This window comes from Equus przewalskii, chromosome 14, assembly GCF_037783145.1.
Source record: "Equus przewalskii isolate Varuska chromosome 14, EquPr2, whole genome shotgun sequence".
Taxonomy (NCBI): domain Eukaryota; kingdom Metazoa; phylum Chordata; class Mammalia; order Perissodactyla; family Equidae; genus Equus; species Equus przewalskii.
In genome coordinates this window covers 3,219,800-3,234,144 of record NC_091844.1, presented here as the reverse complement: position 1 = coordinate 3,234,144, position 14,345 = coordinate 3,219,800, and the positions used below count along the sequence as shown (strand labels likewise).

General features: G+C 50.5%; 1 protein-coding gene across 10 annotated transcripts in view; it reads right to left on the bottom strand.

The window, feature by feature from the left end:
• Nucleotides 1-14,345, bottom strand: part of ST6GAL2 (ST6 beta-galactoside alpha-2,6-sialyltransferase 2) — a 72,790-nt gene that overhangs the window by 27,968 nt on the left and 30,477 nt on the right. For all 10 annotated transcript variants that reach the window (XR_011526273.1, XM_070573321.1, XM_070573314.1 and 7 more), the window contains exon 2: nt 5,307-6,302. Coding sequence is in view for 9 of the 10 variants with exons in the window: in XM_070573321.1 (XP_070429422.1) it covers nt 5,307-6,249 (943 nt within the window). In the remaining variant the exon portion in view is untranslated. The remainder of the gene's footprint in view (nt 1-5,306; nt 6,303-14,345) is intronic.

The following is a 14,345-nucleotide window of genomic DNA, read 5'->3' as shown; positions in this document are numbered from 1 at the left end:
AGTGAAACCAATAATTTTACTGCTTCATTGAGGACATCCATAAGGAAACTGGCACTCTCTTCTTTTACTGCTATGCTGGCAGAGAAAAATACCAGGACACTTAGCATCAGTGGGTATCACTGCCTTGATTTGTATTAAACAGCAGTTTTATCCAACAATGCTTTTGCACCATCAGTGCAAAGGTCAACAGTTATAAAGACCTCTGAGTATTATCATAAAAATAGTTTTCACTTGTGACCCCCCCAACAGGGTCTTGGGGACCCCAAGCATAAGCATAAGCAGACCATACTATGTGCACTGCTGACCCCCTGACAAGGCAGAGAGTGAGAGGAGGCTCCAGACAGTGAGGTGACGGCCAGGGCCTCAGAGGTCATGAAGACAACAGCAGGGCAGGAAGCGTGAGGCTTACACTCCTAAAGCCCGGCTCTCCCACTACACCCTGTGGCCCTTAGGCACGGCCTGTCTAAACGGAACGCAGACATGCCAGGGATGCCAAGCAGTGATGCATTTCAAGTCAATCAGGCAGTAATTCCAAACTAACTGTATCTCTCCTGAAAATGTTCCACATTTTAAATGCCAGTGTTCTACACTGAGGTGTGTTTCAAGCCTTCGAACAACTTCACAAGGCACAGGGCACGGAAATGCCGCCTGGCTTATCTCCTTTGGAAGTGGCACAAGTCTGCAGAATTCAAAGGCCAATTTCGTGGAGGAGCCAGGGAGGTAGAGGCGGAGGCTCTGGATGGAGACTGAACCTCCTTCAAGCTGCCAGTGAACAGAACTGGATCAGGACAGGGGGTGACGGGCGTGCGGGGGAGGACGAGCTGAGAGCGTGTCTATCATGCAGACTTGTTTTGTAAATGTATGTCTGGCTGTGCATCTCCTTGATAATGTGCCTTAAAAAACTAAGCTGTCCATTCGCATTTAGAAAAGGAGGAATGATCAGACAGCAAGCACAAGGGGAATAAGGTAAAGCATCATTTCTGCAGAAGGCATTTCCAGGCTAGAGCGGATTCACATTGACCTTGAGAACAGAGCCAGGGTACGTTCACTCACTGAAGGAAGATGAACACCCTTCAAAGAGCAGCCAGCCAGGAGGTGCACCAGCACTAAGTCCCCGCCTGCCTTGGGCACTACACTCCACCACCTCCTCCTCTTCTCCTGCACTCCTCCAGAAAACTAGATCTGAACAGCCAGGAGCAAGCACCTCTAGTCTTTAGGGAAACGCCTGCCTGCCGAAGAGATGATTCATCTCTCTCCAGCCTCTGCCGCCCCATCTGGCTCACCTCCCACCCGGACTTCTGCAACCTGACTTACCTCCCTGGTGCCCTCAATTCTAGGCTCTGGAGCAATCTCTCTAAAATGAAAGCTCAGCCATCCACCCCTCTGCTTCACAGATCTCACTGCCTCTGCACCACCAGCCCAGGACTCAGAGCTGAGTTTTTGGAGACCCAGAAGGAGGTCTGAACCCAGGTTCCACCCACTGTAGCTCTGCATGCCTCCATTTCCTTATCGGTAAAACAGGAATAATCCTGTCCATTGCTTAGGGTTGCAAAGCTTACAGCAGTTAACCCACGAAAGCATTTAGAACAGGACCTTGTCTGCAGTAAGCACGCTATAAGTGGCTCCTATTATTACAATTATTCAGTAAAGTCTAATTTCTGTAGAATAATGCACAAGAACATCCATCAGCTGACATCCTGCCCACCTGTCCGGTTTTTCTGTCTCCTCTCCCCGTCCCAGTGCCTAGTGCTCTCCATAGCTCTGATCACACACACCGCACATTGTGCTGTTTCTCACCTCCCTGTTATGCTGGCCTTTGGCCCGGATTCCCCTCTTCTGAGCAGTCTTTGATAACCCCCCCCGATGACTCTGCCCAGCCATCAGCCCCCACGGTGGGTTAGGATTCCACTGTCATTTCTTCCCCGTCAGACTACATATCTCCCGTCCTTCTAACCACAATATTGGAACTGTCTGTTTACGATCTGTCTTCCCCACTAGACTGCAGAGGATTTGAGGTTTAGGTCTGTGTCTTATTCATCTTTGTGTCACTAGTGGCTAGCATAGTATCAGGCCTCAGAGAGATGGGAATCGATAAATAATCAACGCTTGTTAAATGACTGTATGATCTGCTTTCCTGCTTTTTTTAGGTAAGATATCAGGATACGCCAAATCCCAAGCGCTTACCACCAAGTACTCTGCGCCCCACTCCCTGCACACTCGTCTCCCCACTCTCCCATTTCCCACACACTCCCAGCTACACAGCTCCTGATCTCCCACCTCCAGGCTACTACTGTTCAGAGTAGACATTTCTCTTCTGTAGCCTGTGTCCACAGGACTGTCGCTCGCTGATCTCACTACCAAATTATTGTTTATACGTATGGGTGAAAAAACATCATCTCCTGACTCTAGGAAACACTGTTCCAAGTTTCCAAAGCCGTTCAGTTTGCTCTTCAATGTCATACTGGAAGGGGAGGTGTTTACAACTGCCACACCATTGTTCTCAGAAACATCCCATGGTCTAACCGCCTGGGAACAGGGGAGACAGGACCCCACTGCCAACGTAGCAACAAGCACAGGGAGCCAGAGGGCAGCCAGGAAGCAAACCTGAGGCGCAGCTGGGTCTCCCTGTCCCAGAGGGATTTGCTGAGCGTTGAGGGACAGTTCAGCCCGCAGGGGGCCTCCAGCAGGGCTGACTGGGGCTAGTCGCAGGTACCCTTCTAACTCTGCCCTCAGTTTTTCATAAGACCATGACCTTTTGTAAGTCATTTGATCTTCATTTAGTCAACTCACAAGTAGATATTCAGGGTCCAAGATGAATTTGGCTGACTAGCAGTACAGCACGCCCCACTATTCCCAGTGGCCTGAAGGAAGCGGCTATACGAGAATTTGTTTTTATTAAGAAAGCCGTTAACAACTATGCGGTAATAAGCCCGTGTACATTCAGGTGAGCAGGAAGGAGAAATGTCAGCACCTGGCCCGCAGGAGCACTGATGCTAAGAGACACCAGGTAACAAAAATGAAAGACTTTTCATTTTCACAAACTGAATTATGCTAAGGCTACATATGCTTAAAATGGAAGGTACAAAATTAGATTCAAAGGAATCTAGGCAAAACAACAAAGAATTTTTAAAAAACTTCTGTGCGTTCTTCAGCTCTGACTCTACAATTCTAATCATGAAGCTGTGTGTAAGTGCATACAATGTAAATTAAATCTAGATACTAGAAACTAACAAAGATATAACTGACATTGCATGTTCCCCAGAAACGGGTAATTCCCAGTGTCTTTCACACTCTTCCAAATTCTGAATGGAGTAGAGTTTACAAGGCTCTGGTCAGGAATATTTACGCCAGAATAAAGAGCAAGGGAATTCTCTCTGACATAGCAATCCAAATATGCAGCTCCGATGTAGCGGTGTTTAAACAAAGCAAAACAAAACCAGAAGCAAGCTACTGCCCTTAGAGCATAATACTTAATTCCTTCTTACATTATTAATAACGGTCCTGGGAAACGAGGAAGAACTGTGGTGTTATTTCGCCCCAGGGACCTCTAAACCACTACTCTTTCCTAATCAATTGCAGGCTGCTCGGCTCTGGCTTTGGCCACATGTGACACGTGGACAGTGTTACTACGAGCCTGCTATAATGTCAGCACAGGGACACTGGGACCCAGACCTCAGGCCCAGACTTGTGCCTTGCTTTTTTAGCTTTTTAAAAATTTCACATTCAGCTTCATGCCCAAGAACATCTGAGATGAGGTCCAGGCTGTGGGACCTGATTATAATGGCACCACCCTATTTCAAGACAGCTCTGAACATTCAGGTGAGCAGGAAGGACTCTGAACCCTTCAAGGACACAGAACAATGAATGGGTCCAAGAAACAACAGTTACTCCTTTCTCACATGTGCACAACGCCTCCTGAAAGGCCCTTCTGGATTAGTTAGGAGTTAACTGTCTAATATGAGGATGTATTAGACACCACTGTTTTACCTCTAGACTGGAGACCAACACAGTGTCTGAGTCACTTTTGTTTTCTTGGCACCTAGCACAGAAGCTGCCACATGGGAGGGGCTGAACACATTTGTAAAATGACTGAATGAGTGTAAAGGGCCAAACTGCCTGCTCACAGGTACAGCAATGGAATCAGCCTGGGCATAGAGGGAAGTCTAAGGTCTTAAGGCATCCAGGGAAAGAAGGAATTCTGCACTCAGACTGCAAGAGAGAAACCCTGCCTGCATTTCCCACCTGCCCTCCTGCCCACAGATTTCCAGCTCCAGACTGCAGTAGCAGCTCCGACCTGAATTCTCAGCCTGGCCAGTCCCCACAACCACAGGAGCAAGGCCTTAAAATAAACCTCTCTCGGGTAGCCTGCTGGCACAGTGGTCAAGTGAGCACTTTCCGCTTCGGTGGCCCAGTAGTTGCGGTTGGGATCCCGGGTGCGGACATGGCACTGCTTGGCAAGCCATGCTGTGGTAGGCGTCCCACATATAAAACAGAGAAAGATGGGCACCGATGTGAGCTCCGGGCCAGTCTTCCTCAGCAAAAAGAGGAGGATTGGCAGCAGTTAGCTCAGGGCTAAACTTCCTCAAAATAAATAAATAAACCTCTCTCTCTCTCTCTCCATATACATCCCATCGCTCTGTTTCTCCGGAGAGGCCTAATATAGGAACTATGAAACAGAAGCGTTCCTGAGCTCTTGACGTGGATTTGAAGGGAGCTCAGAAGGGAAGCTGCCAGCCCAGGGTGTGGTGGCGCTATCCGCCATCTTGGAGAAGGTCTCTACCAGGCGCACTGGCCATGACCCAAAGGCTGGGTTGGTGCCAACGGGTGGGACGTGAGAACCCCCTGTTCCGACAGGAGCGACGTTCTCAACGGTAGCCGGGCGCCCTCAGAGCCCTAACATCGGTTTAGCCCCTAAAGTAACTAAAATCGTCGTCACGTCTGCTTCTCTTTGGAGCCGACACCCGGACCGCCGCTGCCCTCCTCTCGTTCCTCCCCCGTAACTCTACCGCAGGGCGGGCTCAGCATGCAGCTGGGGGCCAGGCACTAACGGAGGACCGAGACTCGGGGGGCGCAGGGGCGCGGCGGCCACGGGCGCTGGCCTTGCCCTCCCCTGGCTCCCGCGCCGGGACCACCTCTGCTCTAAGGCCGCCCCAAAGAGCACCGCTGCTGGGACGCCAACCGGCCCCGTCCCAGCGAGGGACAAGCACCCTAGGGCTCCAGCTGACGTCGGGAACTCCCCGGCCTGCCCCGGGAGCTCCAGACCGCCCGCGCCCAGCACGCCGCCGGGGGCCCGCGCCTAGACCCACCTATCTCCTCGCCCAGGGAGGAGTTGAGGATGGCGCCGGCCGACATGACCACGGCGCAGGAGCGCAGGCCGCGCGGGTGCAGGCGGCCGAGCGGCACGCGGGGCACCAGGTGGCGCCAGCCCAGCGCCGCGAAGGGCGCCTCGGAGCCGTCGAGTGTGCGCACGCGCACACGGCGCCGCAGCGCGCACAGCAGCTGGGCCCGGCTGCGGCCGGCCGCGCGCCGCCCGCGGAAGCGCACGCCGTGCCTGTTGGCGCCCAGGTAGTCCTTCATGGCGCGCTGCAGGCGCGGGCTGAGCATGCGCGAGGACACGTTGCCCTGCCACAGCCGCTGCAGGAAGGCCCGGGACATGGAGGCGGCCCGCCGGGCCCCGCCGCCCTCCTGCACCGCCTGGCTCCCGGCCTGCGGGCCGGGCCCCTTCCTTGCTCGCCGCCGCTGCGCCGGGCCTGCCGGCAGCACTGCCTCCCGCCGGCCGCCGTCCCCGGGCGCTAGGGGCCCCGGCGTGCCCTGAGCGTGGCTGTGCGCCCCTGGCTGACCGGCAGCAAAGAAGTAGTCGTCGTCCTCCGGGTAGAAAGCACTCTGAGATTTTCTCCCGATCTGGGATGCCAAGAACTCTTCTGTACTTTCAAACCCATCTTGCCCCTCGGCCCCTTTCTGCAGGTCGCCGGGACCCGCGAGAAAGGGGCCAGACGGGCGTCCCCGGAGCAGCGCGCTGTCGGCGTCCACGCCTTCCGGCAGGGAGGGCTCCTGCGCGGCGCCCATGATGGCCCTCTGCTTCCCCTGCAGGGGCAGCAGCCTCCGGGTCTCCAGGACTGAGAAGGAGCTGGGCGCGGGCTCGGCAGGGCTGCTGTCGGTGAAGTAGATGAAAATCACCACGAAGAGGAGCCCCCACGCAAATATCCCGCAGAGCATTCGTTGTCTCCATTGCTTCAAGTGTGGTTTCATGGCAGGTCTCTGGGGTCGGCCCCTTGTGTCCTAAAGCGGTGGGAGGAACGAACCTGAAAAACAGCGAAGTCTGCAGTTAGCCAACGTGGGACACCCGCTCAGACATCGCTGGGGACAGTCTATCTGAGCAGTGATTCTGCAGGGAACGGATAGAAGAGACATCAGACACCAGCATTATCTGGGAACTTTGGCTAAATTCAGGTGTCATATTCTCCCCACTTCAGACCGCTGGAAGACGGACGCTCCCGCATCTCAGCCACCCATCTCAACAAACCCTCCCGGCAACTGAGTTTCCATAATTCCAGTTTGGAAAAGCAAACCAGGAGAGTCAAGCAGAGTTTGCCCACTTCTACCTGCTTATCAGACCACCAAAAGGCTCAAAGCTTATATATTGTACAGTGGCACTGCTGTGCATTTCTAAGGGGTGACAACCGTATCTGATTCTTCATGGTCTCCCCCAGGCCCAGGAGGCTGCCTGGAACATACCAGAAGTCCACTTATGGTCCTAAATAAGCAACGCTTCAGTGACTATGGCTGTGGGCAGATGTTATGCCAGTGTGTCTGTGGACTCAACAATAAATGCTCTCAAATAATGCCTTCCTACTTCATTCTCACCATGAGTCTCTGATGGAGTAAGTGGGAAGTGTGTTCAAATTTTAAATAAGGAAGGCCATGAGGAGAGAGCTTGCTCATTCTAGATGAGCCTCAAACGAGAAAGGCTGAGAAAGGAGGCAGAGAGGAAAAGTGTAAGATCAAATGTAAGAGACAAGGAACCTCTCCTTCATACAGTATTGCAACCCATGTTTACTGCTCTGCTGCTATGTGGGGAGCACAGTGCTTGGTACTAGGGGAAGCAATAAAACATTAATAAGAAATGCACCTAACCTTCAGGAATGTAAGCAAAATCCCAGAAGGGAAAAACATGAGGCATGTGTGTGGAATAATAATTGAGCTTGCTGGAGCTTAAAGCGGAGCACTGTGCCCGAGACAGGCAGACACTGAATAAATACTGGTTGAAAGAAGCACCTGAATCTGTGTGTGTGCACGTGTTGGGGGTGGGGGCTGTGTGTCTGCAGGAGTGCATGGTTGTGTGTCTGGATGACGGGGTTGGAAGAAGTAGGGAGGCCACTCAGGGAGAACTTAACTGGAAAGCAACACCCTTCCAGCCATGGGGGCCTGGAGGGCCTGCTTGGATGTGTGGGCCACACGCTGTGTGGAGAATGGGGAGGAGGAACGCGCTGGTTGCATGGGCTTTCAGGAGGTTTCTTTGTGGCAGGGAAGGCAGGGGCAGGGAGGAGTGCAGGGAGGCAACCGGGAGAAGAGGAGATCATGGGTAGAAATCGGACACTCAGAAAGTCCAGTGTGATGGGAGGAGCTCGCAGGGGGAAATCAGCGAGTCATCCAATCCTTCCCAGCCTGGGGGTGGCCATAATGCCACGGCTGGGGTTTTCACTCACATAAGACTGAAATGAAGATGAGTGATACCTACGTCAGTGTAGTCATGTGGGAAGCTATACACTGTCTTTGGTGGAAAAAAGGATATACCAAAGTAAGAAAACCACATTTGCTTTGTGGATCTGCAGCTGATGAACAGATTCTTTGACTCTCATCCCATGGAGAGATGGAGTCGGTGTCTCCTCCCCTTCAATGAGAGGAGGGATGTGTGACTGCTTTGATCAGTTACCAGGCCCAGGTCCAGTGGCTTCCACTTCCTGCCTCTTAAAACGTTCTCTTTGGGGGAGGCCAGCCACCAACAAAGACACCTCTCTAACTGGAATCCGCCATGCAGTGAGGAAGCCCAAGCTAGCCGTGTGGAAAGGCCACATGGACTGAGAGATGCCCGGCCACCCCTGAGCTGTCCCAGCTGTCACAGCCCCGGTACCTAACATGAAGAGTGAAGAGGCCACCTGGGATGTCCAGCCCAGTTGAGCTTTCAGACGATTCCAGCGCTGGCCAGCCTCAGACTGTGACCACACCAAAGACCCCGAGTGAGAAGCCAGCTGAGCCCAGGCAATCCACAGAACCGTGAGTGATAATGACAGACCGTTGTTCTAAGCCACTAAGTTTTGAGGTGATTAGTCACATCAGAATATCACTGGAACAGGCTCTCCTAGAAAGGCCAAACAGGAGATGCCAAAGTGCCTCCACCATTGTGGACTCCTGGAGATGAGAGTCTAGCCTCTTGGAGTGATTACAGAAAGCAACATTTCCTTATATGTATAATTTGTGGCTTTTTACAAAGTGTTTGCTTTACCTTGTATTCACATGAAAGCAAGGCTGTAGATTTCATTTACAGTCATAAATCAAACACGTGTATACAGAACATGCTTTTGTCAAGTCAGAAGCACTGATGCCAAGAAATGAACATCAAAGAAATAATACCTACAGTTAACTTGCCATGTGCCAGACCCTGTACTTACCACTTTCCCAAGGTTATCTCCTTGGTCTTCCCACCACCTAATAAGGTAGGAAGTACTCCTATAACCATTTTGTAGATAAGGCAACTGAAGCCCAGAGAGGTTAAGTAACTTGCCCAAAGCCACAGAGATAGCAAGCAGCAGATATTGCATACAAACCCATCTGCTTGATTCTAGGGCTCACACTTTTAACACTAAGTTCTGATTCCATCTGATCATACCAACCAAGGCTATATATTCTAAATAAGGCTTCTTAAACTATCTGTGGCAAAGGATCATCTTTTTTCCCCAAATTATCACAATTTGCTACTTTTATATTTGCATTCCTGAATGTCTTGGCAATGTCCAATTGCTGTAAAAGTTTCTAAATGCTTACTGTCAAGTTCTGCACAGATCTCATTAGGACCTGCTAATGAACGGGCCCACACTTTGAGTAGAATCTGCTAAATGATCTTTCTTAACCTGTCCGCTCAGGAGACAGTGCTTCAAGCTGTAATGCCCAACCTGAAGACCTAGAAGCTGTTTCCAGTGTTTCAACATTTCTATTAGAAATCAGAAAATTACCCTCAATAACAGTCATTCTGCTTCCACCCCTACTGAGTACACCGCAACAACTCTCACACTAACCGCTGGAGCTAGCAGAGCCCCGCGCGTTACAGCCTCTCACAGGACTGCCCCCACCTCAGACAGCAGCCTTCAGTGGGGTCCCCAGACCACCTGCACTTCTGACTGTTTGTGTACCAATCTGGGAGGGTCCCATGACACCCTGCAGGTTTTGATAATTTGCTAGAATGACTAACAAAACTCAGGAAAGCACTGTAACGATCATAGTTTTTTTGTAAGGGATACACAGAGTTCAATGTCTGGGTCTAGAGAGTCCCAAAGGCAGAGATTCCATGCCCTCTCCCCAGGGTGTCAGGGAATGTCACCCTCTTGGGACATCAATGTGTTCACCAACCACAAAGCTCCATGGAGCCTTGGCATCCAGAGTTTTTATTGGAGTTTCATTAAATAGACATGATTGATTGAATCATTAGCCACGTGACTGAATTCAATCTCCAGTCCCTTTCCTCTCTCCAGAGGTCAGGCTGGCCCGCGTCCCCCAGCCTCTAACACCAGGGTTGGTCTTTCTGGTGACCAGCTCCCATCCTGAAGCTGGAGGGGCCCACCAAGAGTCACATCATTAGCATACTAAAGCCACTCCTATCGCTCAGAAAATTCCAAGGGTTTTAGAAGCTCCATGCCAGGACCCCAGAACAAAGATCGGACAAATCATTATTCCACCACAAGGCTGTAGTAGGTAATTTGAAAGGCAGTCTTTCTGCTTCTGGCTGGAAAGCCTCATTAGCTGGTTGCTCTGCCCTCAGCAACAGCTCTGGGACTTATTCTGGTGGATTCCTAAAGATGGGAGGTTTCTTACTTCAGCATTTGCCTGAGAGACTATTTTTAAAACAAAAAGTCAAAAGGTGAGGTGTGTGCAGAGTTGCAGGAGGTGAAACAATGGAAAGGAAGCTTTGTCTGTTGCGAGGAACTGAAAACCTCTGGCCTCAGGGCTTGGAGCTGGGGGCCAGGGTCCCCCAAGCCAGATAAGCCTTCCTTCCTGAGATCAGCAGAGTCAGGAAGCCTTGGGAAGTGGAGCTGAGAAAGTGAACCTGCTGTATCTCCTGGCAGCATCCAGAGTATCAGGCGTACAGACGTCACTACACGGAAACGCTCCTTCCCAACCGAAGGCACGCGGAGTCTTTCTCTTCACGCGGAGATGATGGACACGAAAGGGAGGGAGAACAGTGAGAGGAAGCCTGGGGGCGCAGAGAAAGTACAGGAAAAGCCTAGCGGGACACAGGGGCTGCTGTGGGGTCAGGCCCTGCGACGGTGTTCTCTCCGACCAGCATGCAGGGAGGTGGGAAAGGTGGCATTTGTGAAGCTCTCTGAGCACCGTGAAAGGAGTATTATCGCAAAGCAAAGAATGATGACTTTTCACTAGGAAAGACTGACGTGGCTCCTAACGCACGGGGATAACAGAAGGGATGGGCTAGCTGTCTTGCTCAGGATTAGGCTCCAACTCTGAATAATCCAAAAGCCTTCCCTGAAAGCTCTGTCGCTGCAAACCTTCTGCTGCCAATTCAAGCAACTTTCTCCAGAATGGGCAAATCTCAGGGCAACAGCAGATCCTCTGCTGGCAAAACGCTACGGAAATCATGACATGCACCATAGGTCCCAGTCATCAGCAATTTGGTAAAAATCCAGGTTAGAGAGAGGTGAAGGACATCATCAGTTTTATAGCCATTCTTTTCCTTAAAATGATCATACTGTCCAATAGGAAGAAATGTTTGGCTAAGCAAGAGAAAAACAACAACATTTTTTCTCTAATATAGCACATCTGAATATTACAATGATGGAGCTTAGACAAAGACGTGTCTGTGATACTGTTGCTGTATCCCTTTATTAGCTGGAGTGATATCAACCCCATCAGGGAGATGTAAGAGGCCCCTCCACCACATCATCTGTCCCCAGGCACCAGCGAAGACGTGCTCCCTAATCATGTGCTCAGGTGGCTGTCGAGGACGGTTTACATGGCTGAGGATGTTGAGTTCTTGCCAGTTTTCCCCTGGGAAGAACTGGTGAGATTACGTGCATAGTTTGCGTGGTGTGGCTTTCTCTTCTTTCCCATAGTGATTCTAACGTTAAGCTAAGGTTTAAATTCTGTGGATATTTTCTGCCTATTTGACCTGCTTTTCTCCATTCCCACCTTTCTCGCACTTTCTGTTGCCTGTCTAGCCAGGGAACTCTGTACGGTAACACCACAGCAATGATTACAGACAAAATAAAAAATGACCCCTACTAGAAGTTATTCTGATTTTTCCACCTGCTGGAACTTCGGTGCCCATATCTTAGACATTAAGTCTCAAAGAAATGAGCCACATTTTTGCATAGATATTCAAAACAGGACAAAAGCGTTTAAATTCTCCTTCAAATCATTCAGAAGGAAATCACATTTTCCAAAAGGCACAAGTTGTCAGATGAAATTATGAAATGTAAGCACTGCCACAGATGAACATTACAATGAGCTCAGGGTTAACACAGCCGCTTCTTATTTTGTTGAAGGGTAAAAAGAAGTTACTTCTGGGCTTTGCCACTTCAGTGACGTCCCTTTTAAGTCCTGAGGTTGACAGGCTTGATCCCCAGTTTTCTTGAACGGAGAGTCCTTTTTAACACACTTTGACTGATGTGCCTGCTACTGCTGCCATCTGGCCAGGTTTTCTGTTGGTCGGAGAAACGGTGTCTTTTTTCGTGTAGAAGTTGTCTGAACTGATCTTAAACCTAAGCCTTTATTTTCACATTGAAATAATAAAGAAGATTTAGCGTGTAGCGAGAGTGAGACAGTCATGTATCTTAATAGCCTTCAGGACTCATTTTCTTTCAAGAATCATTTTTCTAAAATTAGCTATCGTCACATACCCAAGAAAACACTCAGTCTGCAGAAAAGGGGAAGGTACCACCTCCAGTGGGCATTCTTCTCTATTCACAACTTCATCGGCTCGTTTTAAAAATGACCCCTTTTCTCATCTTACCTTTTCTCATCTTCTATTTTGTAAGAAAGCCTCCAGATTGTTAAATGCATAACACTAAGGGTCCACCCCTCAGTTCAGTCCTTCTCTGGTCCCAGCCCACTCTTAAGCTAATGTCCTGAAGAACAGAAAGAAAAAGGTCAGCCTGGTCCAGTAGAGCTCATGGCAGGAGGGATGCGACCCCGCAGAACTGCCAATTCACTGTCCCAGAGGGGCAGCCCCACTGCCGGAGGGGAGGTGAGAGCCCTGAGGGTGGGCGAGGCAGCTTCTTCAGGCCCAGGCCAAGACTCCTCGTGCCCCGGGGGCCGCTGCTATCTTGTGGGGGGCGTCCCTGCCAGGGCTGGTGGGCTGGGCAGCTCTCCTGGCGAAGGCACAGTTTAGAACATTAGTGCAGGGCCTTGAGGGAGGGGGGACACGCGGCCTGTCCTTGCCAGGCCAGCAGGAACGTTGGGGAGGCTGCAGGCAGACGCAACCAGTTGTCGCATGGCTAGGTTAGGATCACGAGCAGCAGTCTGGTGGTAGTCAGGGTGGCAGGTGAACTAGCAGCAGCGGTTACCCGACGCGCCTTGACCACACGCCCACCGTGTGCCAGCCCTGGACGGAGCACCTTGTACGCACTGTCTCATTTCAAGTCTTCATTCTCAGTTTAATCTGTACAACAAACCCCTTAGTAAATGTTGTTATTCTCATTTGGTATATACAGAAACCAAAGCTCTAAGTGGTTCCCTTCTTGTACGTTGTTCCAGAACCCGTCGTTTTGCTCTATATCACGAAGCCAGGGCAAGCGGCACCACGCTTAAAATTTTAATGAGATTTTTTTTCTCTCTGCCACAAAGTGCTGTGCTGCTGGATTTCAGGCTACCTCCCTAAATTGACTGGAGGACCATGTGATTCCCTGACATCCCTGGTTTTGTTCGCTGAATCTTCCCAGTTAGACCTCAGAACCCACATCTCCCCATGCTCGGCATTCACCAGAGAGCTTAGCCTTGGCGTGCCAGCCAGCTAGATTCCTCCCAGTGAGAAAGGGATGCCAATTCACCAACGTTTTCAGAGAGGAAGCAGGTGTGAAGGCCCATGATCTCAAGGAGTTCATTATCCAGGTAGGAAGACAAATGATTCTGATGGCTTAGTTTCTGTCCCAGAACCAGTGAATGCACAGAAGAGTGATATGAATTAAAGCAATCCTGGAGTGCTTCCAAGAGGAGGGGGACTAAAGCTGGACATTGAAAGACACATCAGTATAGAAGGGAGTCAGCCATGTCCAGCCAGTGGAATACCTGAGCCAAGTGTGCCTGCGATGAGAACATGCATGGTGCACAGCCTGGTGACCAGGAGTGATGGGCTAAGGCTGGACACAAGTGGGCCACCCTTATTATGATGATAGTATTATCTTTCTAGGCAAATAATCTCAGCAGTACAAGTTTTTCCTCGAGTGGCAGGGCAGATGGGAAATAGTTTAAAGGCAAAGACTCACATATGTGAGCCACTCTGGGCAGCTTTTAGCTTTCAGAGCTTTCTGCAATGAGGTGGCAGGTGCTGTGTGGCCAGGAGGGGGTGGAAATGATTCCAGACATCTATTATTGGTTATGCAGAGACAACACAAGCTGCCTACTAGCTAGGGTCTGCTAGCTTCCTGAAACAGCATTCATCTGCTTTAGACATGGTGGCCTGTTTGTTTTATAAAAATTAGCACTCAAATATTTACACTTTGTACCAATAACATGCCAAGGCTTATGACTGAAACTGAAATTAGCTTCAGCACTGATGTTTTCTAGTTAATAAGATGGAAGGTTGTGTACCTGCCATTGAGATTTGAAAGTTTGGCTCTGATTCCTCAAATGTAAGTATGCTTCAGGTAAGTGTACATGGCCAGCAGGTGGCTCTTACAAGGAGGCCTCTGTACCAGCAGCAGAAGCCACTTTTTCTTAGGAAAAGCAAGTCCTCTGCCCTGGCTGGAGAGAGGTCCGGAGCGTCACTGTGGGCTGGCAGTGGATGGGTTTGCTGGCACACCTCAGATGACAAATCAGGGCACCATCCTTGGTCTACCCACTGGGTGTGGAGAGTGAGAAAGACGACTTCACCTCTTGGGAGGAGCAAAGGCAATGTGCAG